This window comes from Jaculus jaculus, chromosome 9 (assembly GCF_020740685.1).
Source record: "Jaculus jaculus isolate mJacJac1 chromosome 9, mJacJac1.mat.Y.cur, whole genome shotgun sequence".
NCBI lineage: Eukaryota > Metazoa > Chordata > Mammalia > Rodentia > Dipodidae > Jaculus > Jaculus jaculus.
In genome coordinates this window covers 35,694,005-35,708,705 of record NC_059110.1, presented here as the reverse complement: position 1 = coordinate 35,708,705, position 14,701 = coordinate 35,694,005, and the positions used below count along the sequence as shown (strand labels likewise).

Genomic DNA, 14,701 nt, shown 5'->3' with positions numbered 1-14,701 from the left:
GCTATGACACATAAATAGTCTTTTAGTTCTATAAACTTTTGGTTGAACACAAAATTGTCATCTTTCCAAAAACACAACTATCAAGTCATGTCCCAGACCAGCCAGGCAGACTGGAGTGTCTCCCTCCTTGGGCCTGGAGTCTGAGTCCCAGGAAGGTTAACTGGTCCTGCTGCTTGCCTGCCATTCATTCCTGGTATAAGCCCTGCTCATCTTGCTGGATTTGGTATATAATACAGCTAGGACTCTATTGTTATAGAGTTATTGCTCAAGTGATTATTTATGCTGTGTTCCCAGATTTATCTACTCTGGCCATCCCAAGGTTGGCATCCTAGTCTAATATATACATTTACCCTTTTCCCAGCCCATCTGCCCTATAGAGGTATGACAGGGGGGTCTCAAGATCTTACATGGCACCCTGATATCTGCAAGGCTTCTTCATTCCTTACTCTGGTCACATAGATTTAACTCAATCCAGATAAAGCTACATAAAATGCTTGCAATATCCATTCCTTCATGTAGTGAATGTTTGCTGATCATTTACTGGCCAGACACTACAAACTGTCTCTGACACTCTCATCATCCAGAGCTCTTGGCCAGCAGAGGACACAAATAGGAATTGAAAAAATTAATCACTGTGGTGGCACAGTAGTAAGGCTCTGTCTGGCATGTGTTAGGCCCTGAGTTCAATCCCCCATACTGACAAAAGTGAGGCATTGTGGAAATAAATCACCCATCTGATTAGAACACATGCTGAAAGAACTGTAACTAAGATGCCATGCTGTATGGAACCTTCCCTCTATTACATACTGGGATAGTACATACCCACGAGTCTGTGGCCCCTTAGATGTCTCAACTACATGTGTGAAAGTGACTGAAAATTGTACATCAAAAATATTGGTGCTGGAGAGATGGCTCAGTAGTTAAGGCACTTGACTACAAAATATAGTGACCTGGTTTCAATTCTCTAGTACTCAAGTAAAACCAATTGCACAAAGTGGCACATGTGTTTGGACTTGGTTTGCAGCCACTAAAGGCCCCTGCACACACACACATACACACACACTCTCTCTGGCTCTCTCTCTCTCTGTCTTTCTCTCTATCCTTCTCTGTCTCTCTGCTTGCAAGCAAAATAAAAAAAAAATAAAATAATAAATGTGGAGGATCCAATGATTCTTCTTGTCTCACATAGCGAGCAGCAGCAGAGAGATAAGCTCATTCTATAGGCCACAAAACATCAGTAAAATAACTGCAAATTTGCATGAAACCATGACCAATTTATAATTATGCCCCAATGGAGAAGCAAAACATCTGCACACATATGCATCAAGTCCAAGTGAAGTGTCTAAAATGACATGCAGGAAACTTCTACCTGTTTTAGCTGATTTTATGCCTTATTAGATACCAGAAATTAACATCTCCTAAGAAGGTAGGAAAAAAAAAAAAAACACCACTGCAGAAGCAGCTATGCCCAAAGTATCGCCAACACCATGCGAGGATGGGACTCACGATCCTTGTGCCCAGAAGGGTCTTTAAGCCACTCAGTACAGAGCACAGATCACCTGTCACTGGAGAGCACTGCCTGTGCCAGAGCTTGCTGGTGCTTCCTTAGGGGCCCAGCTCATCCATTGGAACACAAACCTCCTTTTCACCACAGTCTAAGATTTTTCCCAATGCAGGTAAGATTCCAGCCTCTAGAGACCTTTCTTTTTATCCACAAGTAGCCTGGGTGAGAAGCATAGGCTCCTTTTAGAGACATAGTGGGAAATATCCCAAGAACAGTATCTGCCACTTTGTATGATGTGCCGTCAGCTGTCTGGTGCTGTGATATGTTCTCTCACTTGAACCTTCTGGTTTACACATCAAGATGGTATGTTCATGCCATGTAGACCATGTGGGTGTGGAGATGACTTGTGGGGTGGGCGGGGGCTGACAAGTGGAAGGGCCAGGGACTGAGGCCCAAAGCTCTCATTTAATTCATAACCCCTCCTACATCTTTGTTCTTTTGGTTTTTATTATTTAGTTATTTATTTACAAGAAGAAAGGAAGAGAATATGGGTGCCCCAGGGCCTCTTGACTACCCCTTCCTACTTCTTGAAAGCAGTTGTCTTCATGAAATCTCAGTGGCTGAATGCCTCCAGCTTTCTAGCCTGTGATGGATGAATGGTGAATAAGCCATTGAGATTTGATTATGTTAAAAAAAAATAAATTGAGGCTGGGCATGGTGGGACATGGGAGTACATGGGAGGCAGAGGTAGGAGGATCACCATGAGTTTGAGGCTACCCTGAGACTCCATAGTGAATTCCAGGTCAGCCTGTGCTATAGTGAGACCCTACCTTGAAAAACCAAAGAATAAATAAATAAATAATAAATAATAAAAAAGAAATTGAGGACTGGAGGGATGGCTTAGCCACTAAGGTGCTTGCCTGCAAAGCCGAAGGACCTAGGTTTGATTCCCTAAGACTCACATAAGACAGATGCACAAGGTGCACCTGCATCTGAAGCTCACTTGTAGTGGCCAAGAGCTCTGGCACACCTATTTCTCTCTTTCTCTTACCCCAATTGCCAGCACTGAGAACCACTGGGGATATCAGGACACCAAAGGATCCCAGCCACCCCTCAGCCACACAGCATCTAGCATCCAGCACGGCAAATCCACTGGCCCACCCAACCTGGCCAGGCCCACAGTGCAACAGAGGAGGACCCAGGTAGGCAGTCAGCATAGGTGAGACTGGAAGCCATTCCAAAAGGTAACAGGGCCTACTTATCCAAAGCCAGGTATATAGGCCTGCACTGGAATTGCTAATTGCACCTTCCATGTTAGGTCAGGTTATGTGTTAGATTTGATTAATATAGTTTGGGTCGGCTTTGCCATTCTTAAATAAACTGTTTTGGGGTTGATTTTTGTTGCTTTTGATATTTCTTGATTTATACTGCCTTTTAAGTCTTTTTTTTTTTTTTCTGTCAGTTGTGGGGGCAGTGTCTCACCCTAGCCCAGGCTGACCTGGAACTCATTACAGACCAGGAATCTCAGCTTCCCAGTCAACAGGATTATGGGAGTGAGTCAACACAGACCCTTAGGGACTTTGGTTTTGTTAGAGTATCTGTTTGTTTTATCCCCACTCTTGCACAAATACTTCCTGCTGGTTTTGATTGAGTGTGTATATTGTTCAGTTGGAGTTTAGAATCTGCTCATAGTATGCTTTATCCATCTTACTAGTATATCTGCATAGCCCGGAAATCCAACATGTCGGTCACTTTTGCTGTTACTCTGCAAGCCAAATCTGATACCTTGGACTCCTACCCTGAAGATATATAACTTCTGACTTGCAAATCAAAGTACCCAGTAGATAGTTTTAGAAAACCCAAGGATCAAATTAACTGACGATGTAAAAACTCTACATTGTAATACAAGAAACACATAAAATCAGAACAATATAATTCCACCAAATTATAAATCCATTAGAAATGACCTCTAGTGAGACTAATTTAGATGAAATGCCTGACAAGAAATTAAAGAATGATTATAATTATGTTCAAAGAAATCAAAGAGTAAATCACAGGAATCAGAGGAAAACTCTATGGAAAGTCTCACCAATATAAAGGATCAAGGAGAGGACTCAATATCTAAACTAGAAGACAAGGTGGCAAATCTAGAACAGTCCAACAAAAAGACCAAATAATAGGAAAGTGTCATGGGAACTTCAAGACATTCAGGACACTCTGAAGAGATCAAATGTAAGAATCCAGAGCATAGTAGAAGAAGAATTTCACTATAAAGACATAGTAGGAATTTTCAACAAAATAAAAGAAGAAAAATTCCCTTAAATAGACAAGGAAATGCCAACCCAGATACAGGAAGCATTTAGAATACCAAACATACAAAACCAGGAAAGACACTCTTCCTGCCATATTATAATTAAACTACTAAACACACAAACCAAAGAAAATATATTGAAAGCATTAAGAGGGAAGCATCAAGTCACCTATAAAGGGAAGCCCATCAGGATAACAACAGATTACTCAACACAAATTTTAAAAGCCAAAAGGGCTTGGAATGAAGTATCCCACATTCTGAAAGATAGCAACTGTCAGTCAAGTTTACTATCCAACAAAGCTATCCATCATAATTGACAGAGAAGTAAGGACTTTCCACAACAAAAGCAGGCTAAGGGAATATATGACCACTAAGTCAGCTCTACAGAAAATAATTCAATTATTACATGCTGAAACAAAAGGAAAGGATATGCATGAGAAAGAAGAAAAATAAACCATATTTACATAATACTGAATACAAGAGAGTACAGGAAAAACAGGAAGCATTACAAAAATGATGAATAGCAAGAATAAATCCATACCTTTCAATAATAACTCAATATCAAACATCAAAGGCCTCAATACCCAACCAAAAGACACAGGCTTGAAGACTGGATTAAAAGACAGGATCCTTCTGTGTGTTGCCTCCAAGAAACTCACCTCTCCACAAAAGACAGAAACTGTCTTACAGGATGGACACTATATTGCAGGTTCTGACAGCATAGAATTCAAACCACCATTAGTTAGGAAAGATAAAAAGGTTACTTTATATTGATTAAAGGAACACTTCTACAGGAGGACATTACAATTTTAAACATATATGTGCCTAACATGGGGGCTCCCAAGTACATTAAACAGACACTATTAAACAAGATCACAGATAACACCAAGCATAATTGTAGTGGGTGACTTCAATACCCCACTCTCATTAATTGACAGCCCATACTGGGGCAAAAATAAACAGAGAAGCATCTGGATTAAATGACATCATAGAACAAATGGACCTAACAGATATATACAGAATATGCCATCCAAATGCTGAAGACTGCACATTATTTTCAGCATCACATGGAACATTCTCTGAAATAGACCATATATTAGGACTCAAAACAAATCTTAACAAATACAGGAAAATTTAAATAATTCCTTGTACTGTTTCTGATCACAATGAAATTAAACTGAATCACCACCAAGAACAATATAGCATGCACAAAATCATGGAACCTGGGATGGAGAGATGACTCTGAAGTTAAGGCACTTGCCTGCAAAGCTTGAGGACCCATGTTCAATTCTCCAGCACCCACGTATGCCAGATGGACAAGGTGGGGCATGTATCTGGAGTTTGTTTGCAGTGACTAGAGGCCCTGGCATACCCATTCTCTCTCTGTTTGCTTTTCTCTCTCTCTCTTCCTCAAATAAATAAAAAATTAAAAATTCACTGAAGCTAAACAGCACACTACTGAATGAATTTGTCTTTGAAGAAATCAAGAAGGAAATTAAAAAAATTCATAGAACCAAATAATAATGATAATACAACATATCAAAACCTATGGGACATAATGAAGGCAGTCCTAGGAGGCAAATTTATAGCTTTAAGGGCCTATATTAAGAAACTAGAAAGGATTCAAGTAAACAATTGAATGCTTTACATTAAAGCCTTGCAAAAAGAAGAGCAAGGCAAACCAAAAATCAGTAGACAGGAAGAAATAATAAAGATTAGGGCAGAAATTAATAAAACAGAAACTGAAAAAAACAGAAACTGAAAAAAACAAACAAACACAAAGAATCAATGAAACAAAGAGTTGGCTTTTTGAAGAGAGAAACAAGATTGACAAATTCTTAGCAAATCTGACCAAAAGAAAGAGAGAAGATACACAAATTAATAAAATTAGAAATGAAAAAGGTACCATTACAATAGATACCAATGAAATTCAGAAAACCATAAAGACATAGTTTAAGAACATATACACAACTAAGTTTGAAAATCTAGAGAAATGGATGATTTCCTATATTTTTATGATCTACCAAAATTAAATCAAGATAAGATAAACCATTTAAACAGATCTTGGAGAACAAAGCAGTTATAAAAGCAAAAGAACCTCCCAACTAAAAAAAGCCCAGGACCAGAAGGATTCACTGGTGAATTCTACCAGAACTTCACAGAAGAACTAACACCACTGCTTCTCAAACTTTTCCATAAAATAGAAACGGAAGGAATGCTACTGTGGTGGTTTGATTCAGGTGTCCCCCATAAACTTAGGTGTTCGGAATGCTAGGTTCCCAGCTGATGGAGATTTTGGAATTAATACCTCCTGGAGGGAGTGTATTGTTGGGGGCAGACTAATGGGTATTATAGCCAGTTTCCCCATGCCAGTGTTCGGCATATTCTCCTGTTGCTATTGTCCACTTTATGTTGGCCAGGGGGTGATGTCCACCCTCTGCTCATGCCATCGTTTTCCCCTGCCATCATGGATCTTCCCCTCAAGCCTGTAAGCCAAAATAAATCTCTTTTTCCCAGAAGCTGCTTTTGGTTGGGTGATTTCTAACAGCAATGTAAACCAGACTGCAACAGCTAACAAACACCTTCTAAAAGCCAGCATTACCCTGATATCCAAACCAGACAAAAACAGAACAAAAGAAGAAAATTGCAGACCAATCTCCTTTATGAACATAGATGCAAAAATTCTCAACAAAATATTGGCAAACAGAATACAAGAATATACCAGAAAGATCATTCACGCTGACCAAGTAGGCTTTATCCCAGAGATGCAGGAATGGTTCAACTTATGCAAATCAATACACATCATGCACTAAATAAATGGACTGACAGACAAAACTCACATGATCATCTCAATAGATGCTGAAAAGGCATTTGACAAAATCCAACATCCCTTCATGGTAAAAGTTCTAAAGAACATGGGAATAGAAAGAACATATTTCAACATAATGAAGTCTATTTATGACAAACCTATAGCCAACATTATACTAAATAGAGAAACACTTGAAATTTTTTTACTAAAATCAGGAACAAGACAAGTGTGTCCACTGACCTCACTTTTACTTAATATGATACTAGAACTCTTAGCTATAGCAACAGGGCAGGAGACACAAAAAGGGATACAAATTGCAAAGGAAGAGATAAAATTAAGATTATTTGCAGATGATATGATTCTATACATAAAGGACCCTAAAGAATCTACCAGCAAACTTATAGAACTGACATACACTTAGCCATATTGCAGGATACAAAATTAACACACAGAAATCAGTACCCTTCCTATATACTCACAACAAACATGCTGAAGATGAAATCAGGGAATAACTCCCATTCACAACTGCCTCACTAAAAAGACATCCCATGTTCTTGGATTGAAGAATCAATATTGTGAAAATCTACCAAAAGCGATCTACATATTTAATGCAATCCCCATCAAAATTCCAATGGCATTCTTCAGAGAAATAGAAACCACTATCCTAAATTCATTTGGAAGCACATACACACACAAAGAAATAAAGCCTCAAAGAGCCAAGACAATTCTGAGCAATAATATTAAGGCTGGCAGTATCACCATACCTGATTTTAAGATACATCATAGAGCCATAGTAACAGGAACAGCATGGGACTAGTGTGTGCGTGTGCGCGCGTACACACACACACACACACAAACATATAGATCAATGAAACAGAATAGAGGAGCCATATGTAAACCCAGGCAGCTATAGCTATTTGATTTTTGAAAATAATGCCAAAAATGTTCTTTGGAGAAAAGACAGCCTTTTAAACAAATGGTGCTGGGAAAACTTGGTATCTGTATATAGAAAGATGAAAATAGAGACTTATCTCTCTCCATGCACAAGAATCAAGTCCAAATGCACCAAAAGCCTTAATACCAGACCTGAAACTCTGAAATTTCTAGAGGAAAACGTAGGAGAAACACTTCATATGGCCTAGGCAACAAATTTCTGAATATAACCCCAGTTGCTCCAAAAGTAAGACCACTAATCAACCACTGGGACCTCATGAAGTTAACAAGCTCTTGTAGGGTTGGCAAGATAGCTTAGCAGTTAAGACACTAGCCTGCAAAGCCAAAGGATCCAGGTTCAATTCCCCAGGAACAATGAAAGCCAGATGCACAAGATAGCACATGCATCTGGAGTTCGTTTGCAGCAGCTGGAAGCCCTGAGGTGCCCATTCTCTCTTTCTTTCTCTCTCTCTCTTTATATCTATCTCTCTACCTGCCTATTCCTGTCTCTTTTCAAATAAATGAATAAAAATAAAATACTTCTAAAAGCTTTTGTACAGCCAAGGCCACTGTGAATAGAGCAAAGAGGAAACCTACAGAATGAGAGAAAATCTTTGCCAACTATATATCTGACAGATGATTAATACCCAGGATATACAAAGAACTCAAAAAACTAAATGATACAAAATCAAACAACCCAATTCAAAAGTTGGCTATGGAACTAAATAGAGAGTTCTCAAAAGAAGAAATACAGATGGCCTATAAACATATAAAAACATGTTCTACACCCTTAGCCATTAGGGAAATGTAAATTAATACAACTTTGGGATTCCATCTTACTCCTGACAGAATGACTCTCACCAAGAAAACAAATGACAGTAAATGCTGGTTGTGGGAAAAGAATAACTCTTCTAGACTGTTGGTGGAAATGTAATCTGGTACAGCCACTGTGGAAATGTATGTGGAGGTTTCTGAGACAGTAAAAATAGATTTACCATATGACCCAGCTCTACCACTCCTTGGCAGATATCCTAGGGACTCTACTCTTCCCTCATATGCCAGCTGTCCAAAGGTAAGGCAAGCACAAGCTGCACATGCCCATTAGGTGGTGCAAGCATCTGGGGTTTGATTGCATTGGCTGAGTTCCTGGCATACCATTCTCTCTCTCTCACTAAGAAAAATAATGTATACTTGAAAGAGATGTGTAACATCATTTCAAACCTTTTTCTTTTTTTTTTAAAGGTTTTTTTTTAATTTTTATTTATTTATTTATTTATTTATTTATTTATTTATTTATTTATTTATTTATTTATTTATTTATTTGAGAGCGACAGACACAGAGAGAAAGACAGATAGAGGGAGAGAGAGAATGGGCGCGCCAGGGCTTCCAGCCTCTGCAAACGAACTCCAGACGCGTGCGCCCCCTTGTGCATCTGTCTAACGTGGGACCTGGGGAACCGAGCCTCAAACAGGGGCCCTTAGGCTTCACAGGCAAGCGCTTAACCACTAAGCCATCTCTCCAGCCCTCAAACCTTTTTCAATAACAAAGAACAGAAAATTTAACCCTGTTATTTTAGCAAATTTCTTCATCACTTGGTAAAAAGTTCCTTTCTAGGAAACAAACAAGTCAGAAATATACTGAAACACATGAAATCTCATTAAAAAATACAAACATATGTTATCATTTGCTTTAAGATACACATGAAGTTGGTGCCTCACCTCTGCTTCAATACTCTTTGATCAATTAGTTTATCAGCAAGGTTTTCAGCTTGATGGAAAGAAGGTGTCTGTGCCTCATGGCTGGCAGAACAGGAGGTCTGTTTGTCCCTGGGGTAAAACAGAATGTCTGGGTCAGGGGCTGTTCAAGGGAGCCATAGCCATTGAGCTCACAGTGGCTTGAGAGGAGAGGTCGGCTCCTCGGCACCCGCATCCTAACTCACATGAGACTCTGAAGACCAAGAGTCACCTCACCCAGTGGCTCCAATGTGCCAGTAGAAGACTGATGCTGCTTCACCTGTTTGGCATAGTTTTAAAAGGTATTAAGTTAATCCTTCCCTTTATGAAATGACTATGATAATAAAATATATCTTTCTCAGTTAATTTTTTTAAATTATTTATTTATTTATTTATTTGAGAGCGACAGACACAGAGAGAAAGACAGATAGAGGGAGAGAGAGAGAATGGGCGCGCCAGGGCTTCCAGCCTCTGCAAACGAACTCCAGACGTGTGCGCCCCCTTGTGCATCTGGCTAACGTGGGACCTGGGGAATGGAGCCTGGAACCGGGGTCCTTAGGCTTCACAGGCAAGCGCTTAACCGCTAAGCCATCTCTCCAGCCCTCAGTTAATATTTTTATTTAGCAAAATAAAATGATAAACTGGGTGAGATCCCTTCTGCATTCTCAGCTACTTTGGGGAAAGATTTATTACCTGTAAAATCTCTTCATCTTAGAACCATACACTTTTCAAGTCACTTTTCAAGTGACGCAGCCAAATCCCAGGAGGGAAAGCAACTAGCTCATGGCCATAGGCAGTCACAGAACCAGCATTTGTACTTGGTTTTCCATTTCCCTGGCCAGAACCACCACCAAAAATCAAATGCAAATATTTCTTCCCATTGCATACTTATTCCTATGATTAATTTAGTTCTAAATAGGATGTAGTCTATTCAGATGTATCCTGCAGATCCTTTGCTATAAGATAGTGTATCAGGCAACTACTGTCATGGAATAGAATATTACTCCAGTTGAAACCCATCTGTTATCCCTCATCTAGCACTATCATAGACTCTTAAGCATGGGCCGGGCTGGAGATGGCTTAGTGGTTAAGGCATTTGCCAGAAAAACCAAATGACCCAGATTCAGCTTTCCATGACCCATGTAAACCAGATGCACAAGGTAGCGCATGCATCTGGAGTTCATTTGCAATGGCTGGAAGCCCTCGTGCGCTCATTCTCTATCTCCCTTTTTCTACCTCTCTCTCTTTCTTTCTCTCTCTCTCTTAAATAAATAAATAAATAAATAAAATTAAAAAAGAATGGGCCAAAAGAATCATTTATTCTACCAACCCACTAAACAGTTGAAGAGGTTAAAATTGAAAGTCAAAATGCCCAACTTTCAATCAGGGCTCTGAAGTCAGCTGTTTCATACTTCAGGATTCTTTCTGACACAAAATTTCCTATCTTTATTAAATGTTTTCCACAACAGTTTGACTCAATAGCATCTTTTTGTTACTTGTCTGCTATCATTCTCAACTGACAACATATTTTTCAAGGGACAATATATTTGGTGAATATATTTGACAGTAGGCAAATGTGATCAAGAAGCATTTTCCAGGCTGGAGAGATGGCTTAGCGGTTAAGTGCTCGCCTGTGAAGCCCAAGGACCCCAATTCGAGGCTCGATTCCCCAGAACCCACGTTAGCCAGATGCACAAGGGGGCGCACGCGTCTGGAGTTCGTTTGCAATGGCTGGAGGCTTTGACGCGCCCATTCTCTCTCTCTCTCTCTTTCTCTCTCTCTGTCTCTTTCCCTCTCTCTCTCTCTCTCTCTCTCTCTCTCTCTCTGCCTCTTTCTCTGTCACTCTCAAATAAATAAAAATGAACAAAAACATTAAAAAAAGAAGCATTTTCCTCTTACATGAAGTTGTAGTTTTACATCTGAATAATTTCGCCCAATTATGAGAAGCTAATCCTTAAAGTAAGTCAGCTCCCATTCACAAATTCCTGTTCTACCAGTGTTCCAAGCCTTGGTGACATTTGAAACTTGTCTTAAACAAGTGAAGAAAGCTCCAGAGTCAGCGAAGGACTCTTTGAGATTGGGAGAAGGAGAAGATACCTGCTTTAAGGTTATGATACCTGGACCTCAGTGTGAGTGATGGGAGTTAGGAACTGTATTACTTCTACAAGGTACAGATGAAGAAACAGGACCACCAACATTTAATATAATCAGTCCCAGTCAGCGGCAGAGCTGGGAATAGAGCCCAGATTTCTCTGAACTCTAGCCAGTGCTCACTTGCTTTAATAAACAGATTTGCACACTGCCCCTTTCCTTCTGAGCTGTGCCCAAGGCAATATCAACATTCCAGTCAACCGAGAGGCACTTCCAGCTCAAAAGTTCTAGTAATACAAAAATGCTGGGAAATGACTTCGTACTCTTTTTGAAGTTTGCACCCTCTCTTTGCCAGAAAGGAGCAGAACTTGCGATGGGAAATTTACCAAAAGTCACTGTGCCAAAACAATGCTTAGAAGAAATTCTTCTAATAAGTCACTTGGGAGAATTTCTAGTCAAAATTTATTTATTATTATGGCCATTGCTGTTGTTTTTTTTTAAGACAGCTTCTCACTCTGTAGCCCAGGCTGACTTGAAACTCACTGGGTAGCACAAGCTGGCTAAAACCTCACAATTCTTCCTCATTCTCCTGAGGAGGTTATAGGCAAGAACCATGATGCCTGGTTCACCAGTCCAGTCCAACTTTAGCTTCAAACATACCTGTCTTAACTTTTCAAATAATCTAATAATCAAATGACTTAAGCCAGGTCTTTTCAAACATTTTGTTGCCAATCATAGGAAAAAAAGGATCAAATAGATATAATTACAGATCTAATTTCAAAAAAAATAACATCACAGTCTTGTTTCTTAAGTTAAATAATAACTGGTTAGCAGCAAATATTTAACCTTAGAAGTATTGCAGAGTTTCAAGGACGGAAACACCAAATCAGAGTGTCTGAAGGGATCCTGCAGCATAGATTTGTGGAATGACATTTTTAGTGTGATAAATCCTATTATCATTCCATTAGATTGCAGGATTCAGTGGTATACAAACAAACCAACCAACCAACAAACAAATAAAGCTATCTCCAAACCTCAGAGCTTTTTATCTGACACCACACTTTTTTATGTAATTTTTGTGGGGTACAGACATAGTGTTCATTTTTTTTTTTAAATTTTTTTGTTCATTTTTTATTTATTTATTTGAGAGCAACAGACACAGAGAGAAAGACAGATAGAGGGAGAGAGAGAGAATGGGCGCGCCAGGGCTTCCAGCCACTGCAAACGAACTCCAGACGCGTGCGCCCCCTTGTGCATCTGGCTAACGTGGGACCTGGGGAACCGAGCCTCGAACCGGGGTCCATAGGCTTCATAGGCGAGCGCTTAACCGCTAAGCCATCTCTCCAGCCCAGTGTTCATTATTTTAAATATAGCTCTTAAAGAATTAGGAAACTCACTATAGCAAATGTTAGCAAACAACCCCCAAGGAGAAATTATAGTTACTACAGAGAGCAAATAAATACACAAATAAATGGCTTGGGGGAAAAGGAAGCAGTGGCCACAGTTATCATCTGTAACTTGATTTTAATATCTGGGCTGCGACAGCTCATTCCCATTTCCATACACACATGTCCTCTGTAGGCTCAATACCGTTTCATATAGAAACTTCCTACCCACAGGACTTCCTTGACAATTAGAATCAATGTTTAAAGAATGGTGGAAAGAATTATAATACATCTTATCTTGATTTACAAGATTAATAATAATATTTTGTCTAATATTAGAAATACTGTATGTACCTAGCTGAAAAAGTATTTTTTTTTTCGCTTTTTTTTTTTTCAAAGAGCTTTAAGCCCCCTTGTACCCAAAGCCATGCAGAAGCATTGAATCAGGACCAATGCCATCTGGGACATACTCACACTGGGGCTGCCTGTGTTTGGGTAACCAGGAATGTCTCTCTGGGCCCTCCAGGGGACTTGAGTTCTTGACTGCTCTGCTTATATTTTTCAATGAAGTCCATCAAAATAGCCTGGTGTCCAATTTTCTTTACCAGCTGCTGAACCATCCGATCATTCAATGCTAGAAGAGCAGCCCCACTTACTTCTTCCTCTGTGAAAAAGAAAAATAATGTGCTTCTAAATGGCATCCTAGGAACATACATGCATGGCAAATAGGCAAAATTATGTCTGATATTAAAAGGATCCTCTAAATTTGTCATCTGCAGTTATAAAATTGTCTGTATTTTTTTAAAATAAAGATAGAGCTCTGAGCCAGGTGTGGTGGCACACGCCTTTAATCCCAGCACTCTGGAGGCAGAGGTAAGAGAATCACCGTGAGTTCGAGGCCACCCTGAGATGACAGAGTTAATTCCAGGTCAGCCTGGACCAGAGTGAGACCCTACCTCAAAAAACCAAAATAAATAAATAAATAAATAAATAAGTAAAGAAAGATAGAGCTCTGGAATTGCATTGTTCCAAATTAATGTCTGCTCTTAGGAAAGTTCCAGAAAAGGGAGACACAGTAAATACTTTGCATTTGCACATTAATATGCTTTCCCATTCCAACTATAACAGACATTATTTTTGTTAGGTAAAAAAGTACTCCCCAGCTGTTATTTCATGATTGAAATATTATTGAATATCTAACACTGTATATAAAACATACTGGATTATGTCAGACAAAAGGTAAAATGTGTGCATCAATTATGCATTTTGAGTAATTCTTAAGCATTTGAGTTCTTGCAATACATTCCCCAGTAGATCCTAGGTACTGTGGAACCTGCCACAGTCAATGAAGAAATGAAAAGTCTCTTTTCTGAATGGTCCTCAAGCAAGATCACATGCAGAAACATTAGATAACAAAATAGTTATCATAACAGAGGACACTCAGAATGTCTGGACTGCTCAAGTAAAATTCATTGACGGTGTAAGAAACTCACCTTGGAACCTGGGAACTAGCTCGCCCAAGTTTTTCTCCACCAACCACCTGCACACCTGGTCCACTGACCAGGTTTCCATTCCGTCTCTCGAGAAGGCTACACCTGTAGAGTCAAAGGGCAGGCAAGAATTTGCTGGTGACTTTTTTTTTTTCTCAACCAGCTCCCTCCTGTGCTGCACTTCTTTAGGTCCTCAATACTTTTCAAAAAATATTTCTACAATGTACATTTAAAAGTTGTCAAAAGACAAAAATTCGTTTTTAAAGGTTGATTTTAACATACTGCTGGTCTCACGTATTCACCTTCTACTTTATTTCCACGGGCATCCCTCAGCTTTCCTAACAGACAGCCAGAGCATACAATGGCACCCAATCTCATGCCATTAACACCCAGGTTTCTTCACAAAGAAAAGAGAGGTGTGAAATCATCAGGAAGTGGTTGACA

General features: G+C 39.4%; 1 protein-coding gene across 1 annotated transcript in view; it reads right to left on the bottom strand.

The window, feature by feature from the left end:
* The window catches only part of Samd3 (sterile alpha motif domain containing 3), a 66,524-nt gene extending 52,185 nt beyond the window's left edge, over nt 1-14,339 (bottom strand). The window contains 4 exon segments of the mRNA XM_004651340.2: nt 9,277-9,384; nt 9,985-9,995; nt 13,244-13,431; nt 14,261-14,339. Coding sequence (XP_004651397.2) covers nt 9,277-9,384; nt 9,985-9,995; nt 13,244-13,431; nt 14,261-14,339 — 386 coding nt within the window.
* Nucleotides 14,340-14,701: the final 362 nt, after the last annotated feature.